This window comes from Anastrepha obliqua, chromosome 1 (assembly GCF_027943255.1).
Source record: "Anastrepha obliqua isolate idAnaObli1 chromosome 1, idAnaObli1_1.0, whole genome shotgun sequence".
NCBI lineage: Eukaryota > Metazoa > Arthropoda > Insecta > Diptera > Tephritidae > Anastrepha > Anastrepha obliqua.
In genome coordinates, this window is record NC_072892.1 from 69,244,924 (window position 1) to 69,264,749 (window position 19,826).

General features: G+C 32.8%; 1 protein-coding gene across 12 annotated transcripts in view; it reads right to left on the reverse strand.

Moving 5' to 3' along the window:
• Window positions 1-19,826, reverse strand: part of LOC129253536 (TLD domain-containing protein 2) — a 323,786-nt gene that overhangs the window by 94,939 nt on the left and 209,021 nt on the right. For 11 of the 12 annotated variants that reach the window (XM_054891966.1, XM_054891965.1, XM_054891964.1 and 8 more), the window contains 3 exons: window positions 18,243-18,394; window positions 12,647-12,809; window positions 10,167-10,365 (listed from right to left, as the gene is read on the reverse strand). In XM_054891966.1, coding sequence (XP_054747941.1) covers window positions 10,167-10,365; window positions 12,647-12,809; window positions 18,243-18,394 — 514 coding nt within the window. Of the gene's footprint in view, window positions 1-9,506; window positions 9,597-10,166; window positions 10,366-12,646; window positions 12,810-18,242; window positions 18,395-19,826 lie in introns of all 12 variants that reach the window. The other variant, XM_054869107.1, reaches the window with a different exon arrangement.

Genomic DNA, 19,826 nt, shown 5'->3' on the forward strand with positions numbered 1-19,826 from the left:
AAGCATCACCCTTAGCAAGTGTTTATGCAAATTCGTTGCATGAGAAGAATCCATGTTAAGCTGGAGGAATTGAAACTTTCAATTGATTAAAGCGCCTTGCTGTTGTTGTTGTTGTCTTATATGCGTTAAGTAAACACAAATTATTTCAATTGAAACAATTAATTGTGATATCACAATCGACAGGCAACATATTTTATAATAAAATACTATTTACAAATTGTATTGTAGATGGCGATGCTTAAGTGTGACAAGATAATTTGTGCAAGTATATGAAATATTTTAATAGCTTCATAGTTGAGCGCGGCCGCCGCAGCCGAATGAATTGGTGCGTAGCTACCATTTGATAGTGTACGCGTTCCAAATCCCTAAAACACCAAATTATGGTAGAACAAGTTTTTTCTGATAGTAATTTTGCCACGAAAAAGCTTCTTATAAAAAACCTACTGCCGATCGGAGATGGTATACAAGTTTACCAAATAGGAGAATCTCGGCCAAAAACTCAACAAAGGGTGTAAACACCAATTATTTATATGCACATATATAGTTTAGGCATAATTACTGCATGCTTCAAATGTTTAATGGGGGTTTTATTGAAAATAGGAATAGATTTGTGGCGTGCTTCTTGATATTGTTCCACAAATGGAGGGACCTATAGTTTTGAGCCTACTTCGACCAGCAGATGGCGTTTTATGAGGAGCTTTTTTCATGGCAGAGATACACTCGGAGGTTTGCCATTGCCTCTCGATATATATACAATATTATATATTATTATAATTATGTTATATGGATATATATATAGAGAGAGTGACCGTGTACTCAAAAACTTTTAGGAGGAAATTGGGAAAGCGAAGTAACATAGTATTTTGAGGTTAATTAATTACCTTTCAGAATTAACAAGCAAGAAAAACAGTTAATTAAAAACTGCTGAGGGCAGCTGATTGAATTATAAATTAAATCTTTCTTTTCAAGTTTCTTCAGTAATATACATACACACATACATATATTTATTACTGGACATTAATGTACACTCATGGACCATAAAATAAAGAGCGATATTTGGACAAGTTTTGGCTATTTTATATTTGTTCATTTAGTGTCTATTAATTTTCTATAAAACTATATATTATTAACTATAAATTGAATTTTCTCCAAAATTTCATGCTTTTTAATCAGAATTTTTAGAATAGTTTTTAGTATGCAGTTTTAATACCAATTCAATTTTAGTATAATAAAGTACAAGTGGCATGCGGCTACAAAATACCATTCATTTTTGGAATTTTTTCCTGCTGACAGTACTAGCCATTTTCTTCCAAATAAAAAAATTGTCGAACGTACTTTGTATGGAAGAAAATTTGGGGCACATGGATGTAAACTCATACGGGTATAAGTCATATTCCTTGCTTTTATTCGACGTTTATATTCGAACTTTGTCGATCCATACACTCTAAAGCTGTTATGCTATATAAGGTTGGGTTAGGGTAGGTTGAAGCGGTTGTCCTGTGGAACACACTCAGGCTCATAGCCCATTGTGATGCCGCGTGGGGAGCTTGTCCTTATCTCTCCTAAAACCAGTGTGTGTTTTTCAAAAATTTTAAAATATCTCTGATTTCGGTAGAACTGAGGTCTTCTAACTCATTAAAAAATTATCTAGTAAAAAATTGAATAGTAAACCTGCGTCTGGATAGAGCAGGGCAGTGGCACAGTAGGTGCGAGATTGTCTCTTCCTCGTCCTCATCGAGACAACTTCTACAGAAGTCATGTGTTTGCACACCCATCCTTTGGGCGTGTCTACCTATTAGGCAGTGCCCCGTTATGACTGAGATCAATGTGCTAAGACTGTGTTTATTTTGGCTTAGCAGAGATTCTGTGCGCTTAGCCTTTAGAGTCGGCCACAGTTGACGGGCGATTTTGCAGGTGGCTTTATTACGCCATTTTTCGTTTGCTTTCTTTACAATTTCTTCAAGGATGAGTAGCTTACATGTTTGAAAGGGTATCCCTATGTCATTATCATCTCAGCCATCTCGTTGAGATGTGCGGCATTTCATGGCTACCTTGGCGGTTGTCGACTGTTTTGTGAGGGATTTTATCGCCGCTTGGCTATCAGTGAAAATGTAGATATCATTTCCGGATATCGCATCGCACTGTATCAGTGTCGCGGCTTTTATTATTGTCATCAGTTCAGCCTGAAAGACACTACAGTAGTCGGGGAGCCGAAAACTGAAGGAGATCCCCAGATGTTCGGAATATACACCTCCGCCCACCCTGCCCTCGAGCTTTGAGCCATCTGGATGGACTCGCCCTGTCTCACATCGTCCCGTTCCCACACTTCCCTTGAGGGTAGGAGGGTCGTAAACGATGTAATGGCAAGTATAGGCGGGAGTGCATAGTCCACTAGTCCGGGAAGCCCCAATGCTATATAAGCATTTGTTAAATTTCTGGGGCCTACCAATAAATTCCTGGCGTGCTTATACGAGGTGTGTTCAAAAAGTATCGCGAATTTTGAATTTTCACAGGTTACGTATATTCGAATTTCGATTTTTTGTAGCGATATGTTGAAACTCATGTCTCTCACTCATGCCGACGACTTCGGCCATTTTGAATGTTCAGTTAATTGTTGACAGCTACTTTGCTTGCACGTGCTTCGGCTCGTCTTCGATTTTTACTTATTCAAAAAGATGGATAAAAGAACCTGTATCAAAGTTTTTGTGAAACACGAAATTAAATGCGCGGATGCATTCCGAATGTTGACTGTGTCATACGGAGAAGCTACTTTGGGCCAAAGCAACGTTCATCGGTGGTACAAAATGTTTTCAGAAGACCAAAAAGATGTGAACGCCGAAAAGCGTGCCGGACGCCCGGGCACTTCAACAACAGACGAAAAAATTGATGAAGTGAAGGAAATGGTCTTGGCCAATCGTCGAATCCCCGTTAGAGGAGTTGTTGAGGACCTAGACATATCGATTGGCTCGTGCCATTCGATTTTTTTCAATGATTTCGACATGAGACGGGTCGCCGCAAAATTCGTACCAAAACTGCTCAATTTCGACCAAAAGCAACATCGCATGAACACTGCTAATGAGATGTTGGACTCTGTCCGCGACGACCCAAATCCACTCCAAAGGGTCATAACTGGTGACGAATCGTGGGTTTATGGTTATGATTTGGAAACCAAAGCTCAATCATCTCAATGGAAGCTACCGCACGAACCAAGACCGAAAAAGCGCGCCAAATACGGTCGAATGTAAAAGTTTTCTTCGATTGCACGGGCGTTGTGTATCATGAGTTCTTGCCACAGGGTAAAACGGTCAATAAGGAATATTATTTACCTGCAAGTTATGCGCAATTTGCGAGAAGGAATCCGCCAGAAACGCCCGGATTTGTGAAAGAACAAAAATTGGCTCTTGAATCACGATAACGCCCCTGCTCACACATCGTTGCTTGTGCGCGACTGTTTGGCCCAAAACAACACACTAATGATGCCACAGCCAGCGTATTCCCCAGATCTGGCCCCCTGTGACTTTTTCTTGTTCCCGAAACTGAAGAGGCCCATGAAAGGACGGCGCTACGCTACGATTGACGAGATAAAGACGGCATCGAAGGAGGAGCTGAACAAGATAAAAACATGATTTTTGAAGTGCTTCGAAGATTAGAGAAAACGTTGGCACAAGTGCATAATATCTCATGGGGATTACTTTGAAGGGGACAAAATAGATATTAATGAATAAATAAATAATTTTTGGAAAAACACAAAATTCGCGACACTTTTTGAACACACCTCATATGTGCTTTTTTGTTGACACTGCATCTCTGTGAACATATGCAGTTAGATCACCCTGTACTTCACACACAACTTGCCATCACGGTGATTTAGTGATTTATCAACTAGCATGATTATAATTTATTTGATATTCAAGCTGTTGATAGTCTTGTTTGCTGTTGCCGAAAAGGTCATCTATCGAATAGCATAAGGTCATTTTGGGAGTGTTCATTGCACGCAAAACAATGTAGCGAAGCACTAAATGGCATATAGGTTACATACGTACATATGTATGCATGTATGTATGTGTTATACATATGTAGATATGAAGCATTTCTAGGTGATTGTGTTATTCAAAATTAATTATTAAAATATATGATTACTTTTTAATTGTTGTTGTCGCTATAATTATCGATATAAAAAAATCAGCAAATAGGCATCGACTTTCGATACTACATACTCGTTCACATCAGTCATCTGTTGTTGACGTAGATTTTTTGGAAATGTTACTTGAATAACAGTTCTTGCAGGATTTAAGTCTGCGTTGTTTCAGTAATGCGGAACAGAATATCGGGGGAACGGTCAGTCACCTGTTATCTGTTTTTTCTAATGAAATGATTGCTACCTCGTTAGGAAATTCTCGTCTATCACCTCAGAACATCGTGCTATCAGATCTAATTTTTCATTTTAAAATTTTAATAATTTGTATAAACGAACTTGGATTCAAGAAAAAATTATAATATCTGAGCAAGCTGTTAACCGATCAAAACAAGTGAGACATTAAATTAAAGGTAGTGAAATTTGCTATTTTTTTTCATTAAAATTCGATTTTTTTCAAAATATTTAAAAAATAAAAAATATACATTTTGTTTTGTAAACAAATTTGATTTATATTGTAAAAAATATATAGAAGCCTAAAATATTTAGAAAAAACTAAGATATAAATAAAAAAAAATGATCCAATAGATACAAAAATGCTTCGCATCAGAATAAAAATACTTTCCCTGACCATATTTAAGTCTGATTTCTGGGTGTTTTTGCTGTGAACTAAACTTATTAGTAAACTGCACAGAACTTGTGGAACTAAGCAGATTCAAGATTAAATGCAATATATCACTTGTCTGGTTATTAACCAGTCTTATCTGTAGAAATATCAGATCTACATCATGCACACTCATATGTTTTTGCCTTTTCAAAAGACTGGTCGAAACTAGGCGCAAACATAAGTATCCAAAAAATTTCGCTCTCACTTTTTGAAAAAAAAAAAAAAAAAATCGAATTAAAATCGCAGTTATAGGGTTAATATTTGCTTCATATAAGCACAACTGAAATGTATTTTAATTAAGTTGGCATTAATTTCTCTCTAAAATGGATTCCTTGTGATCGAAAAAGTGTTGAATACTGCAGCAATTACTTCCAAAATTTTACTTAATACTTTAAACTTGACTCAGTTGTGAGTAAAAATAAAAACATAAGTTGAAAAAACATACATATATCAACAACTTCACTTAAATAAACTGCCTCTTTCCTGCAAAATTTTTTTAAAAATATATAATAACTATCTTAATACGAGTGGATAATCAAAATTGAATAACAATCGTAGAAAATGTTATAAATTTCAGCAAACAAAACTTAATTATTTTGTACAAATTGAGAACCTTTCAGGGTTAGTTCTTCAATACAAACTTGAACTACTTATCTCAACTGAACCACTTTTGAATGCGGCTAAACGTTAAATCCCTAATGCCATTTCAAGTGTGAAAAATTTAAACGAATTTACAGTTTACACTTTAACAGGTGATTTGTTGAATGAGAAGTTGGATGTGAAAAGGTTGCCCATTCTGTTTACATGAAGCTATTTTTAGTTGAAGAGCAGTTTGGTACTCAGTAAATGAATCTGAGTTAAAAGGCGAAATAATAACATTTGGAATAATGCTCGTATCATTCCAAAAATTTATGTTAATCGTATAAGAAATCGACGACTAAAATTTCACTTCCAAATTGGGCATGCACATAGCTCAGAATGTATGTAAACACACTGCAAAAAAGCCATCTCTCTCAGAAAATTGAGTCTGAGCTAAATCTCACTCTTTATGTACAATTATACATAGATCGCGCTCATAAATATTCTGACCTCTAATGGCTCAATTTCTGTTTGTTTACGATTTAATGGGTATCAATGATTTTATAATAGGTATAATTTTTTGATAATGAATTTCCATGGACGAAAATTAATTAAATGAATAATTTTGGTTTTTAATGCAGAACACGCGTCACAAAAGAGAATACAAAAATCTTGTGATAAGAATATCAACGTAAGTAAAATATTTGAAATAATTTAATATAAATAAAAGATTGTAAATAAATGGTAATAAATAAAATTCTAATTAAATATTTGTTATATGTGCAATTGCTTCGCTTATTTGCAAACTTTCGACCAGTGAAAATATACATACATACGATATATAGTATATGTAGGCATATATAAAAGTATAATTATTAAATAAGTGTCTGCTGTTTAAAGGCAAAAGGGTGCTGCGCTAACATACAATCAATCAGAGGTGTTTTTTACAGGGTGCGTGTTCAAAAAAATTAAACTCGCCAGTAATCGAAACTAAAGTGGTGACCGAAAAATACATTACGACAGCTAAGTGTTGCTGGGAAGAGTGAATTATATGCGTAAATGGTTTTGCATAGAAAAACCATTCGATTTGAGTTACTCAAATATTTATTAATCTAGTAACTTTCTAGTCAATAATTCAAAGTATTGAGAATAACTTAAATATTTTATTTGAATATTTTTATGTTGGCGCTGAGAATTGATTTCCATAACTTCTTTCATTAACTGCTTTCGAATTTTTAATATATAATATATATATTTTTTTAAGTTTTCCATTATATTAAAAAAATAAAAAATTTTTAATTTTGTACTGAATTACTAGATTTTTTAGAAATGTTGGCGTTGTTTGAACTTTTTAACGAAAGCATTTTCATAATTAGTTCGAAGTTTAGAGAACTTCGTAATTTTTGAAGCTATTGGTTTGGAACTTTCATTATTATATTGTAAAATGCTTCTGTAAACAAAAATATATATATGAAAACAAATAAAAAATTAGGTTAAGTTCATTTTGAAAAAAATTTTCCTGTTAGAAAATGTATAAATTTTTGTAATGAATTTGATATTTTCAAGATTAAAAACAAAAAATATTAAAGAACTTAAAAATCTATTTAAATAATAACAACTTCTTTACACATCTTTAAAATTTACAAAAATACAAAAATAATTAAATTCTTTTTTTTAAGTTTTATAAATATATAATAAGGTTTAAAAATAAAACTTATCTTTTTAAATATTAAAAAAAAAACAAATTTTAAAGTTTTATGAATATATAACAAGATTTATGAAACTTTAAATATTTTTTTTTATTTTTGTAATCTTATTATACATTTATAAAACGTTAAATTTTTATTTTTTTATTTTTATAAGCTTTATCAAAAATTAGGTTAATTTGATTTAGAAAAAAACGTTTCTTTTTGGAAAACTTTGTAATCAACTTCTTATTTTAAAGATAACAAGAAAACATAATAAAAAACAAAAGAAATCGATTTAAAAAAGAGAACAAAATTTTTTTTAATCTCATTATATATTTATAAAACTTAAAAAAAATTGTTTTATATTTTTATTTTATTTTTTTAAACTTATTAATCCAAACTTAGGTAAAATTTTAGAAAAAATTATGTTTTTAGAAATCTTTATAGTTTTTTTAATCAATTTTAGGTTTACAAAAATTAGAAAATATTAAAAAGCTAATTTTTCGTTTTAAAAAAACAAACGTAATTCTTTTTGAAAATTTATAAAATGTTTTTGAATGTGTTTGTGAAGATAACATTTTGTTGAAGACTTTAACCTACATTGAAAAAGTATGTATTTTAAAAATTGGTAAATTTTGTATTTAGTAATATCGATTTCAAAAACTAATTATTTAAATGTTTGCAGAAGTTTAAATGTAAAATTTTAAAAGACTATAAAGAAAAGAGGTTATTTGTAAACAAAACTTCAATTTCATTGTTACATAATCTTCAATAATATTTTTTAAAACACGATATTCTTCATAAAAAATGTGATTAAATTTATTTAATATATATATTTTTTTTCTTTATTGTTAAACAATTATTACACTTCTTTATAGAAAAGTTCAAATCTCTTGTAAAAGTACGTTCACATATGCATTAATAAGCAATAAATCCACAAAATTAATCTACCCGTTCACATATGGCAGATTACCTCCAAAATTGACAATCAGCGGTCAATACATGTTTTCGAAGGTTTTTCTTCATTGAAATGCTTTGGTGGAATATTTTGATTTGTTTAATTATTATTGACGATATGAAGAAACGACATGGAGAAGGAATAGCTAATTTCTAATAACAGTTGGAGGAAATCCGTAAACGCCGTTTACTGAGGTTTCAAAAAATTATTAACAAAAATTTTATTAGAATTATGTCTACAAACCTGTGTTCTTTGCCAGCATCCATATTATGAATTTAGTTTTTACTTTGACGTTTCTCTTAACATTCGTAAAAGTAATTATCGATAACACAGAAAACACAGGGTTGCATGTCAAAAAGTATTGTTATTATCTAGGATTATTTCATAATCTCAGATTTCGGGAGAAAACTTTTGTATGGGAAATCTCGCTTTTTAATTACGGATTGTGAGTTAAGCACGGAAAAGTAGATCATCTACTTATATGTGAACGTATTATAACCTCGAATTTATCACAAAAAATAATATACTTTTTTAACTAGAATTAAAAAAATTTTTTAATTACACTTTATAAAATCTTTACTAATGGTACACTTATTTTCAAGCTGTGTTTACAAATAAACAATTTTTAATATTTTTAACCCAATATAAATAATTTTTATTGTTTTTTTATATTATAAAACAAATACGATTTGACTTTTGTATGAGAAAAATGTATAATTTTAGTATTTTTAAAGAATTTTTGTTTGTGTTTCTTTTAAGATGGATAGGTGAATTGGAATCGTAATAATCAATTTTGTCGTAAGTCGTAAATAATAAAATCTACATTATTCAATTTCTCTTTAACCAAACTAATAAATTAATATTTCAATAAATGAATGTAATTAATAAATTTAATTCTTCAAATGCATTTCATTTAAGAAATTTAATTTCTTAAATACCTTTCGAACTTTACTGTTTACGAAATATCGAAAGATCTTTAATCTTCAATCGTGATAAAATTTTGTACTACCAATATTAAAATTAATATTATTATTAAAAAAAATTAAACTTTTTTATAAAATAAATTTAAAACCTCACATCATTTAAAGCATTTTCAATTTTTATTACATTTTTTATTTTATTTAATTCAATTATTTATTTCCAACATTAGAGATTCTCAATTCGATTTTTTTATTTTAAAAGGATATCCAGCAGCCTCATTAAAATAGACAGTATTTTCGGTGGGTTCTATGCATTTTTTCAACAATAACATATTTATTTATTTCCCTCTACCCAACAACGCTTGCAAAAATATAACAACTACAACTGAAAAATATATATACTCAAAATATAGTATATATATGAATATAAAAAATAATATATAAATTTGCGAGCTAATACATAGTTTCGAAAACATTTTTATGGTTTGGTTTTTGCTTGCTATACTGCGTTTATATTTCGTGTCTGGGTTTCAATACAAAATAATAATTCGTTCCTAACCTCGCCGCTCAACAAATCCATTTCATGCGATGCGGCATGCTTTGCCGTTTTTATAATGTTGTAGGTCTTGGCGAAGGGCGCCTTTATAAGCTGATTATTTCGCGAGTAAATTTAACATATTTTTGTTGTTGTGAAATTCGTCAATTTTTTTGTATTGTTTATTATTTGATTTGTAATGGAGCAGTAAATAATTTTACATTTTGCGGAATAAAAAAACAGAAAAAAGAATTTCAAATGAAGAAAATTTCTTTTAAATTATATGCAAGAAGATAAGTGGAATTTTTCATTCTACAAAAATTTATGTAATTTAGATTAATTAAATACGATACAATTTTCATAGATATCATATTGTTGATAAGCCTAAAAGTTTAATTAATACAGACACAGAGTGGCATAATTGAGAAGAATTTTGAGGCTTACAATTTAAAGGAAACTTATATTATACATATATATATGATTATAAATATGTAATATCTATAGTAGTAGTGATCATTATAGTAGTATTGAATAACAGTAGTAGTAATAGAAGTAGTAGTAGTAATAAGTAATAGCAGAAAAAGTGAAAAATAGTAGTTATGAAATAATTTAATAAAGCGCAACGCTTTGATGGTTGTCGCTACCGAAAGAAGAATATTGTTAATTCAGAACTTGTGTACTCACCTCCCACGACTCGCGTGTCAAGTCACTGATCTCCTCATTTTCTTGACTGCCGCTGCGACCACCCTTAGTGGTGCCGCTCTTCGTCCACTCGGTATCATCTTGGATAAGCTCAAAGCCACGCGCCTTGATTTGCTCTTCGTTCAATTCACCGTACAAATGTTGCACCCAGGTGTTTATGAAGCGATACAATTCATCGACGCTGAAAGTAGCGGGGAGAAATATTATGAAAAATACCAAAAAAGCAAAGAGAAATGACTGAACAAATAATCAATTTAAAAAAAGAGCACCTCTTCTTTATAGTTTTTATAAAAACACGTAAAAATAACTATAAAAAAATGGCCCGGTCACGACGATTGGAAGGACAAGATAGAAATAATTTACAACAAGATATATGATAAAAATTATATTTTACTCTACTCTGGCGTAAAGCTGTGCTAGGCATCTAGGTAGTAGACGAGATTTCAAGACGCACGCAGGAACTCCTCAGTCTAAGTAGAAAATAATTATTCACAACCATGGGGCTGTTAACAGGCCGAGAAAAAGCTGAACGAAGAATGTGAAGAGAAAACAGAACGTTTGAGATACATGTTTTACGAGTGGTTCGCACTTTACAAGTAGAGAAGGAACTGGAAATTCTTCGGCTTAGAATTAGTGCAGGGTGCGGCAATTGCTCCAATACCTCGACTCTATAAGCCTAGTGCGTCCATTTATAACCATAGTTAACCGAATCACGAGCCTACGGGGGCCTGTATAGTTTATATGGTATAGTCAGCGAGTAAGTATAATCGAGATTAAAAGTTACTGCCACATTTTTGGAGTCAATAAAAAAGCAGGTTCTGCAAAAATAGCAGTCAATAAAGTAAGAGCACATATAGCGATTGTTCAGTGAGACCAACTGGGGTGCCGATGGGAAAATTTTATTCGATGTGAACCTTTTGCAGAAAATGGCATAGGAAGCGGCGATCAAATGTGATATATTAAAAAGTATCCAGAACCTTTTTCGAAAAGTTGGATTGACGCTATAAAAAGTCTACACCGATAGAGAGTTTAAGGTAGAATACCTAATAAGGAAAATGCGCATACTCCTTCTCAGCGCATACAACCGCAATTGCCAGTAAGGTCCAAAACAGCAATGAGGTCCTAAAATCGCTAGCCGGCAACACTTGGGGTAAAGACAAAGAAATGTTGCTGGTACTAAATTACTCTTCGCCCGTCTGGTCGCCTGGCACTAGTTCCAGACCTGTCAAAATAATGCAATACCCACAGTCACGGGATACCTCCTGATGTGTCTTCTACAACACCTTCCCAATCAAGGAGCCTTGCAGACATATACTGGAACCTGAGCCAACTTCCAGGCAAGTCAGAAAACATCTTTTCGACTACACCGCCGCGATCCAGGACCAATTACAACTGCAACTACTGGACTGGACACTATATAGAAGACGAAGAACTTCAGCTGCCTCGCGAGACCCGCGTAACTTTGGCTCAATAACAGTCTGGATATTGTAGCAGGTGAAACTCCTACTTATCCAGAATCGTTCCCGATGATGAAAATCTTTATTTTGATTTTTTGATAAATTATAAAACTATCGATAGGGTGATTAATGTAGCGCAAAATAAAAAACACCATCCAAAATAACAAATTCAATAAGAAATATAAGAAGTATTTGGAAATAAGAAACCGGATGCAATCACCAGGAAGCAGATGTAGAGCTGATCTATCAATCATATGTTTGGAATTTTCGGTCAAAGTGAGTGAAACTTTCAAAATTTGAGTCCGAACATGATCAGTCTCTTAGCATTTTTCGAAGGTGTACGAAGTGTATCTACTAAAATTTAATAATGAGATCTACGCTACTATAAAATAAGTAGTATGTAGTATCTCTCGCTTCTGTAAACAAAGCCGTGTAGTACAATTCATTCGTTCTCATTCGGTTCTGATGGCTCACCAGAATTATTGTTCTACATATATATAACAGAAGGCCAAGCCAATGAGTCGGCTAATTCTGGATTGTATGAGGGTATTGTAACGGTCTTGCACGAGCGCATCTCTACATATTTGCTTTATAAGTGGCAGCCTGAATTAAAAGGAGCAAGATTTGAGTGCACTGTGCAAAAAGCAAGCAGCCAACACTTTCCAGCACTGTTTCAAATATTAGAAGATTTGCATGGAGTGTCGAAAGGATAGCCGAAGAATGCATATTTTAATATGTACATGAAAGTAAATATGTATGAAATTAAAATGATCTGCATACAAATAAAACGCAGTCGAGTTAAGGAAAATGTCTTTAAAGAGCAGATAAATTGTAATAGATTAATAACCCAACCAACATTTGTGGCGTGCGTCCTGTCGTTGTTCCACAAATGGAAGGACCTTCAGTTTTAAGCCGACTCCGAAGGGCAGATATTTTTTGTGAGGAGGTTTTTAATAGTTAATTTACAAATTATACGCCGAAGCATTGCTGTAATAAACCACTTACCGATTTTTAGGTACACTAAACCAGTATTCAGGTCTCAGTTTATTTTTACCATACGACATAACAGAGGTCGGTAGCGGTATTGCCTTGCCAGTGGGCTTGCCCATGCGTAGGCGTAAGTACAATGGTGGGTCCGGGCAGGCGCGAGCCGGTCGTGGTATCAATTCTAAAGATAGTGAGAGATAGAGAGAGAGAGAGAGGAAGAAAGCAAGAAATTTAGTAAAATGCATTAAAATAATTTCGCAATATTTCGCGTGCTACATTTACACACATTAATATGCACAAACACTTTGTACACACAAATTTTTATATAGGTATTATATACAACTATTCCACATACATATATAGACATTCTAAGAAATCAAAATAGATAATAATAAAATAAGTAGTGGCCTGGTACACAATCTCAGCATGATTTATGGGGGTTAGTGCAAAAAATGTTGGTTCGTAATAAATTTGCTTTTATCACTTAAGCCGCTTTTTAATTTTAACTGATAACTGGTGACTTATTTACAAAGGAGTCGCAAATATGGGAGAGGTAAGCAGTAAACAAAAATTATTCTAATTTTCTTATGCACAACTATTTTTAATAATTTCGTTTATAACTTTTTTTTTGCATAAATTTTTATTTTCCACATTTATGGCAGAGTATGTACTGTGTGTATATATACCTAAATGTTTTATATACAAAAGTTCACTATGTATGTATGTGTATGTGTGGATGCAGGGCAGCTTGTGGCGTAGACACATGTGGCTAAGTACATTAAAATATTTTTAAGGCTTTATTGTATTTGCTTTTGGTTTTGTATTTTTTGGAACAATCTTTTTCGATAAAAATCGTATACAAACTTTGTGACATACCAACGATATTCAAGTGCGGAAAATATGGCGCCCGTACTACGAGTTAAATTTGGTAAATATGGAGTGGGTGAGAATGATGTTTGTGTAAGTAGATGATATATTTTTCATTATGAAAAATTCGTACACAATAAAAATCTTTTGTTAAAAATTTTATCTCAAATGAAAAGTAGATTCAGGCATGTTCTGCAGATCGCACGATTTGAAATCAATGCGATTTACAGAAACTATTCTGCAGATTTTCCAATAATAAGGCAACAATTTGGCACTAAATTGTTCCGATAAACCGTAAATGAGTTGTCCTGAGCAGTTTCCATTTGAAAAATTTATTACTTCCTTACAAGCATTCAAAAATACTTCGCATCGATTTCAAGCCGTACGATTTGTGCAGCATGCCTGATTGTGTTATAGGATAAATATATTAATGTATATATGTACCGGGTGTTTTTTTAGAGCTTGAGCACTTGAAATGATAATACAAAACAGAAGTATTGTCAGAATGAATTTTTTCTTTATAATCTGTGTGTAAACCGCACGTAAAATGGACAATGAACTGCGAACCGATTTTTTTTAAGTGAACTTCCACAATTTGTGGCCGTTGTTCTGACGTTAAACGATTCATGATGACTTGCCAAACCTTACTGACCAAAAATATATCAACACAGTTTGCCATTCTAAGCTGGCAAACCATAGCTATCGATATCGATAGTTCTCGAGCAGCTAAAAAAGCACCCGATATAGCGTGACTATCACTGAAAATTCATCTTTTCATAAGAATATAGTTTCATATTCTAGCAAGAACCGCATAAATCTAAGTAAAAAATTTAAAATATTTAATTTTCCAAAATTTCAACCATTAGAATGTATTACGCAAAATCAGTTTTTACGTTAGAATTTAGGGAGGCAGCTCTTCCAAAATTTTCCAATTTTTCATTTTTTTCTTTTTGCTTTAAAAATTCATTTACAGTCTAAAAAATATCTTTTTAATGTTTTATGCTTAAATAGAAAGTCTAAAAAGTCAGTGAAGTGAGCAGTGCGTCGAACGAAAGATGAGTAAGACGAAAACTTTAATCGCGGTTTTCTCGAAACGCGCTTTTCTTTTTTTCCGCGTTGTCGAATATAACTCAAAAAGTAATCAAGATATCAATTTAAATTTTACAGGGATATTCTTTAATATATTGGCCTTTGCATATACCTCAAATTTTATATCTATTAACTATCACTAAAAATATTGTTTTCATCATTTTTGTATAAAAAAGTGTAATTTTTTTCTTCTTTACTTAAAATTTTAATTTTTTTTTCGTTAAAAATAGGTAAGTACAAAGGGAATAAGTTATGTTAACGAAAAATTTGTGTCTGGTTGGTTTCAGTTGATTCCAAGAAGCTGTTCACTCCTCGGCGAAAAATAAAGGATCCATGTTTCAGCATGTTGTTGTTGTTGTAGAAGCATAAACATTCCCCATACATATGTATGTATATGGGGAATGCTGCTGAAGTGCCAGTCCTTGGCCGGATATAAATCCGGGTCGTTCCGGTAACGTAGAACCGACTGTCGTGGGAACACATGTGCTGAGGTGGTGAAAGCCAAGGCTGGAGCTGGTTCGGCTACTCTGTCCATGGCATACGCTGGTGCACGCTTCGCCGGCTCATTGCTGAAAGGTTTGAATGGTGAGAAGGGTGTTGTGGAGTGCTCGTACGTGCAATCCGATATCACCGAAGCGACCTTCTTCTCTATCCCACTTATTTTGGGAAAGAGTGGTCAACAGGAAAATTTGGGTCTACCCAAATTGAATGATTTCGACAAGAAGTTGTTGGCAGCTGCACTGCCTGAGCTGAAGAAGAACATCCAGAAAGGTATTGAATTTGCCAATGTCTAAGAAAAGTTGCAGCCACAAAACTTAGCTATTACATACACGCGTACTCTGCCAACTCAATCATCCCCACAAATAAACATCAAAGAAAATAAGGGCATTTTTACTGTGTGTGGAAAATATACATCCATCGGTACACTGCCTTCATACAAATTGACACTTAAAAATGGTCTTTATAATAATAGTAAATGCTGAATACTAACGAAAAATATAGAAAATACTTAAATAATTCTAAACGGTAGAGATCATCCAAAGATTCTATCAGATGTAAAGCTGCAGCAAAAAGAGATATCACTGCAGTGACACTGATAATTTTTATTAAGATAAAAAGTAGACTGTTGCTTACGAATGTTTAGGCAACATGTTTGAGCATCATTAGTGTTGCTTATTTAAATAAAAAATGTTTAAATATGGGGAAGCTGGCCTTCTTAATGGGCTACAAAACTACATACCCAAAAAAATTATAAAAGTTCAAATTTTAATGAATTCTGTATATTTTTTTTATGTTTGGAATCTTGAATTATGCTGTTTTTGCCAGACGATGAGCTACGTATATTTTTGTAATTACTGCGTGCCCTATAGCCGGTGCAACGTTTAAGTATTTATATAATAAAATACTTCCTGTTACATGAATTATTATAAATAAAGAAAAAAATTTTAATAAATAAAATTAATTAATTAATTAAAGACATTTTTATAATAAATTTAAAATATTGCAAGCAGTACAAAAAACAAAAGTTGTACTTTTTTCAGTGACAGTACTGTACATTAAAAAATCTGAAAAAAGAAGACACTTCTGAAATTGCAAAGATCAAAAATATATCAACACTCAAAATTTGAGTATTAAAAGAATTTTGTGGCTGAAAATTCCACTAGAAAGCCATAATGAAATATTAAGGGAAGTAAAAATTCTGACCATTTTCGGCCAAATGGTTTAGTGAGCCATATCTCACGAATAACAGGCGGTCAAAAAATGTGTGCTGTTTATGGGCCTAATGCAATACCGAAAGTTGGCTGCAACGGTTCCGTTTTGGTAATATATAGTAGATGCGGAAACTAAGGCACGCTTCAGTAGGTAATTGAAAATGTCGATAAAAATAATGAGAGTTGTGGAGTCTGACTGACATATTAATACTTAGCTGGAGATTAGCCCGAGAACCTTTTGGATTTTTGGATTTTAATACATCTGATTTCAAGAAAAAACTCAGGTACCATATAATTTATATATATATATACAATTGGCGCGTACACCCTTTTAGGGTGTTTTCTTCCTCCTAATTGTGGCGTGCGCCTTGATGTTGTTCCACAAATGGAGCGACCTACAGTCTCAAGCTGACTCCGAACGCAAATATTTTTTATGAAGAGCTTTTTCATGGCAGAAATACACTCGGAGGGTTGGCATTGCCTGCCGAGGGGCGACCGCTATTAGGAAACCTTTTTTTTATTTTAGTGATCACCGAGATTCGCACCTACGTCCTCTCTGAATTTCGAATGGTAGTCACGCACCAACCCCTTTCGGGTACAGCGGCCGCCATATGAATTAAGGTCTATAATAATTTGCAGAAATGTATTATAAAAAGTCGAAACATTTTTAAAGCGACTGGTAACGAACGAAAAATATTGTGGTTAAATTGCGGTGAGTCGGCCTAAATAGTTTTGCTGTGTGTTCGGTAGGATGAAAATTAAATCATTCACTATAAGCTGAACCCATCGATTCAAACACCTAATTTAGATCTCTTCATTCAGCAGCAGACCAAATTGAAGCAGGCGATCGATCACGAATAGTCAGAGTTGGAGAGTCGGAACAGAGCACCCGTTCAATCAAGACAACACCAGGCCGCACACATTTTTAACGACGAGTCAGAAACTCAGAGAGCTTCAATGGCAGATTCTGTCCTATCGTCTAGACTGCCATGCAATTATCACATTTTAAAGCATTTGCCAAATTTAAATCTCAACTTCAGAGAGGCTTGTGAAAATGAGCTGATTAAGTTTATTGCCAACAGAGAAGAAGACTTCGACATCGTTTCAGGGACAGTCGGTTTCACGTTACCGAAAACCGAAAATTACCGAAACGTCCCGGATTTGCATCCGGTCAAGGATTGTCACTTCAGCAGCATTTCCCATAAATGTATGGTGAATGTTTATGCTGCTACAACAACAATAATGACTTTTACAATCGTGAATTTATAAAATTGCCTTCGAAATGTGTTTACAAAAGTTACTGAACAAAACGCGCATATTTCATCTAAATCGGATCTAATCGGATGAAAATACCAAAGCAAAGGTCATATCCAACGCTTAAGAAAATCGAGTAATTAGTGCAATGGTTTTTACAGCTGAAGTCCTAAAGGTATCAGCCTCATTAAATAAAGGCGTTTGAGGAAATGATTATTCGAAAGCCTGCGTATCTTTACGCAAGTCAATGCAAAAAGTCTTTTGCTAACTTGGTGATTTTAATCATCGACTATTTATTCTTTTACTCCACAGCTCCACTTTTCGCATTCCCACCTAAACAACTGCCATTTTCGACTTTTCACTTGATTCCGATTCAAAGGTGTTTTAGGATTTCATTTCTAAAATAGCACTAAGCCAATCAGTTCGTTGTGCTCTGATGATGATAAATGACATACAGTGAAAAAAATCTTTTGATATCGTAAGAAATGAAAAAGTGATTTATGCTGCGGAAACTACAAAATCTTCTTTATTTTCTTAAATTTCAGTTAACCCCAAAAATTAGTAATTACCAAAATGTGATATTGATACCAACTTTAACAACTTGATTTAATTACTTGACAATTTTAAATTATTAAAAGCAAATTGAATTAAATAAAAAACTAAATATGTTCTAAAATATTCATGACACTTACTATCAACGCTAATGAACAACTCCGGTTTGTCATCAACTGATACCATCGATCGGTAATCTAATTTGGGTTGCGGTTTAACATCCTTCAATTTCGTTGTGGAAGCAGTGCCCTCCGACGATTGTGGACGCATAAATGTGCCAATCGATGAGCGTCTGCATTAGGAAAAAAATAAGGAATTAATTTATAATATAAAAGTAAAAACAAAATGTAGCACACTATTTGCACTTTGATTGATTTTCCTTGACACTGAAATGTAATATTGTAAATTTCGAAAATGCAATTATTTCGAAACTACCTACAAACGCATACAAACGAATGCTCGTAGAATGAAAGTTGGGGAAGTGATTTTTTGTTCAACAACTTTGAAATGTGAAATAAAAGGTGTTAAACAAATTATTCACACACACTAAGGCAAGAAACAAATTCTTCATGGATGTGCCTATTATTAAGGAAAAGGAAGCGTATAAATTTTCTAATTAATTAAAATTTGTATATTATTTAGACACAAGTGAGTGAAAGTAAATTAAAATACTAAGCTATTTATTTACAAAAACAAATATAAGAAAATTTGCACATAAATTACAACTTAAATAAACATTTCTGTAAATAAAACTAATAGGGAAACTTTTTTACATAGAGCACACAAAGAGAAATGTATGTAGGTAGACAAAATTTACCAAAACATTTTCAAGGAAAATAAAAAAAAAACCTTAAGAACTAGAAAAAACTAGAAAGATTTTTAGTTAGCTAAATTTTTACTTTTTAACGCTGTAAAACGATTTCGCCTATTCAAAGTGTTTTCTTGAAGAGAGATAACATAGTGAGTGCGTTTTATATAAAATAGATATTATGTTTTATAAAGCCTCAACTGCGTTGCCTTCATATTTGCCGTAATATATTTCCATTTTATTACAATAATTATAACTAAAAATAAAATAGTCAATTTCAATCAACAAAACTGAAACATATTTTCGTTTCCCCACTTTTAAAGCCCTTAGCCCAATACACTAAGCGATATACCTATATGGGACACTGAACAAACAATTGTTTTTTTTTTTTGTAATATATTAAAATAATCAGAAGCTAAATCCTTTTACCTTTCGGCATAACGGAAGAAAACAAATGTAAAAATAAAGTATTTATTTCAGCCTTATATTGTAAAAATTTAATCATTTTCAACGGCGTAAAAGGAAATAGGTATATGGGACCATAATAATATTAAACCTAAGAAATTAATAAATCATAAGAAAACATTATAAAACAATATTTAATAGTTTGTATGTCCTCCGTTATTTGTTGTAACCGAGACTAGTCGTCGAGGCGTCGAATTTAAGAGTGACTTGCCCATTTTGCCCCTTATTGCTCATTCCTATTGAATAGCTTTTTTAAGGTGTAATAGGCGGACGCCGTAACCGAATGGGTTGGTGCGTGACTACCATTCGGAATTCACAGAGAGAGCGTAGGTTCGAATCTCGGTGAAACACGAAAATTAAGAAAAACATTTTTCTAATAGCGGTCGCCCTTCGTCAGGCAATGGCAAACCTCCGATTGTATTTCTGCTATGAAATAAAAATATCTGCCATT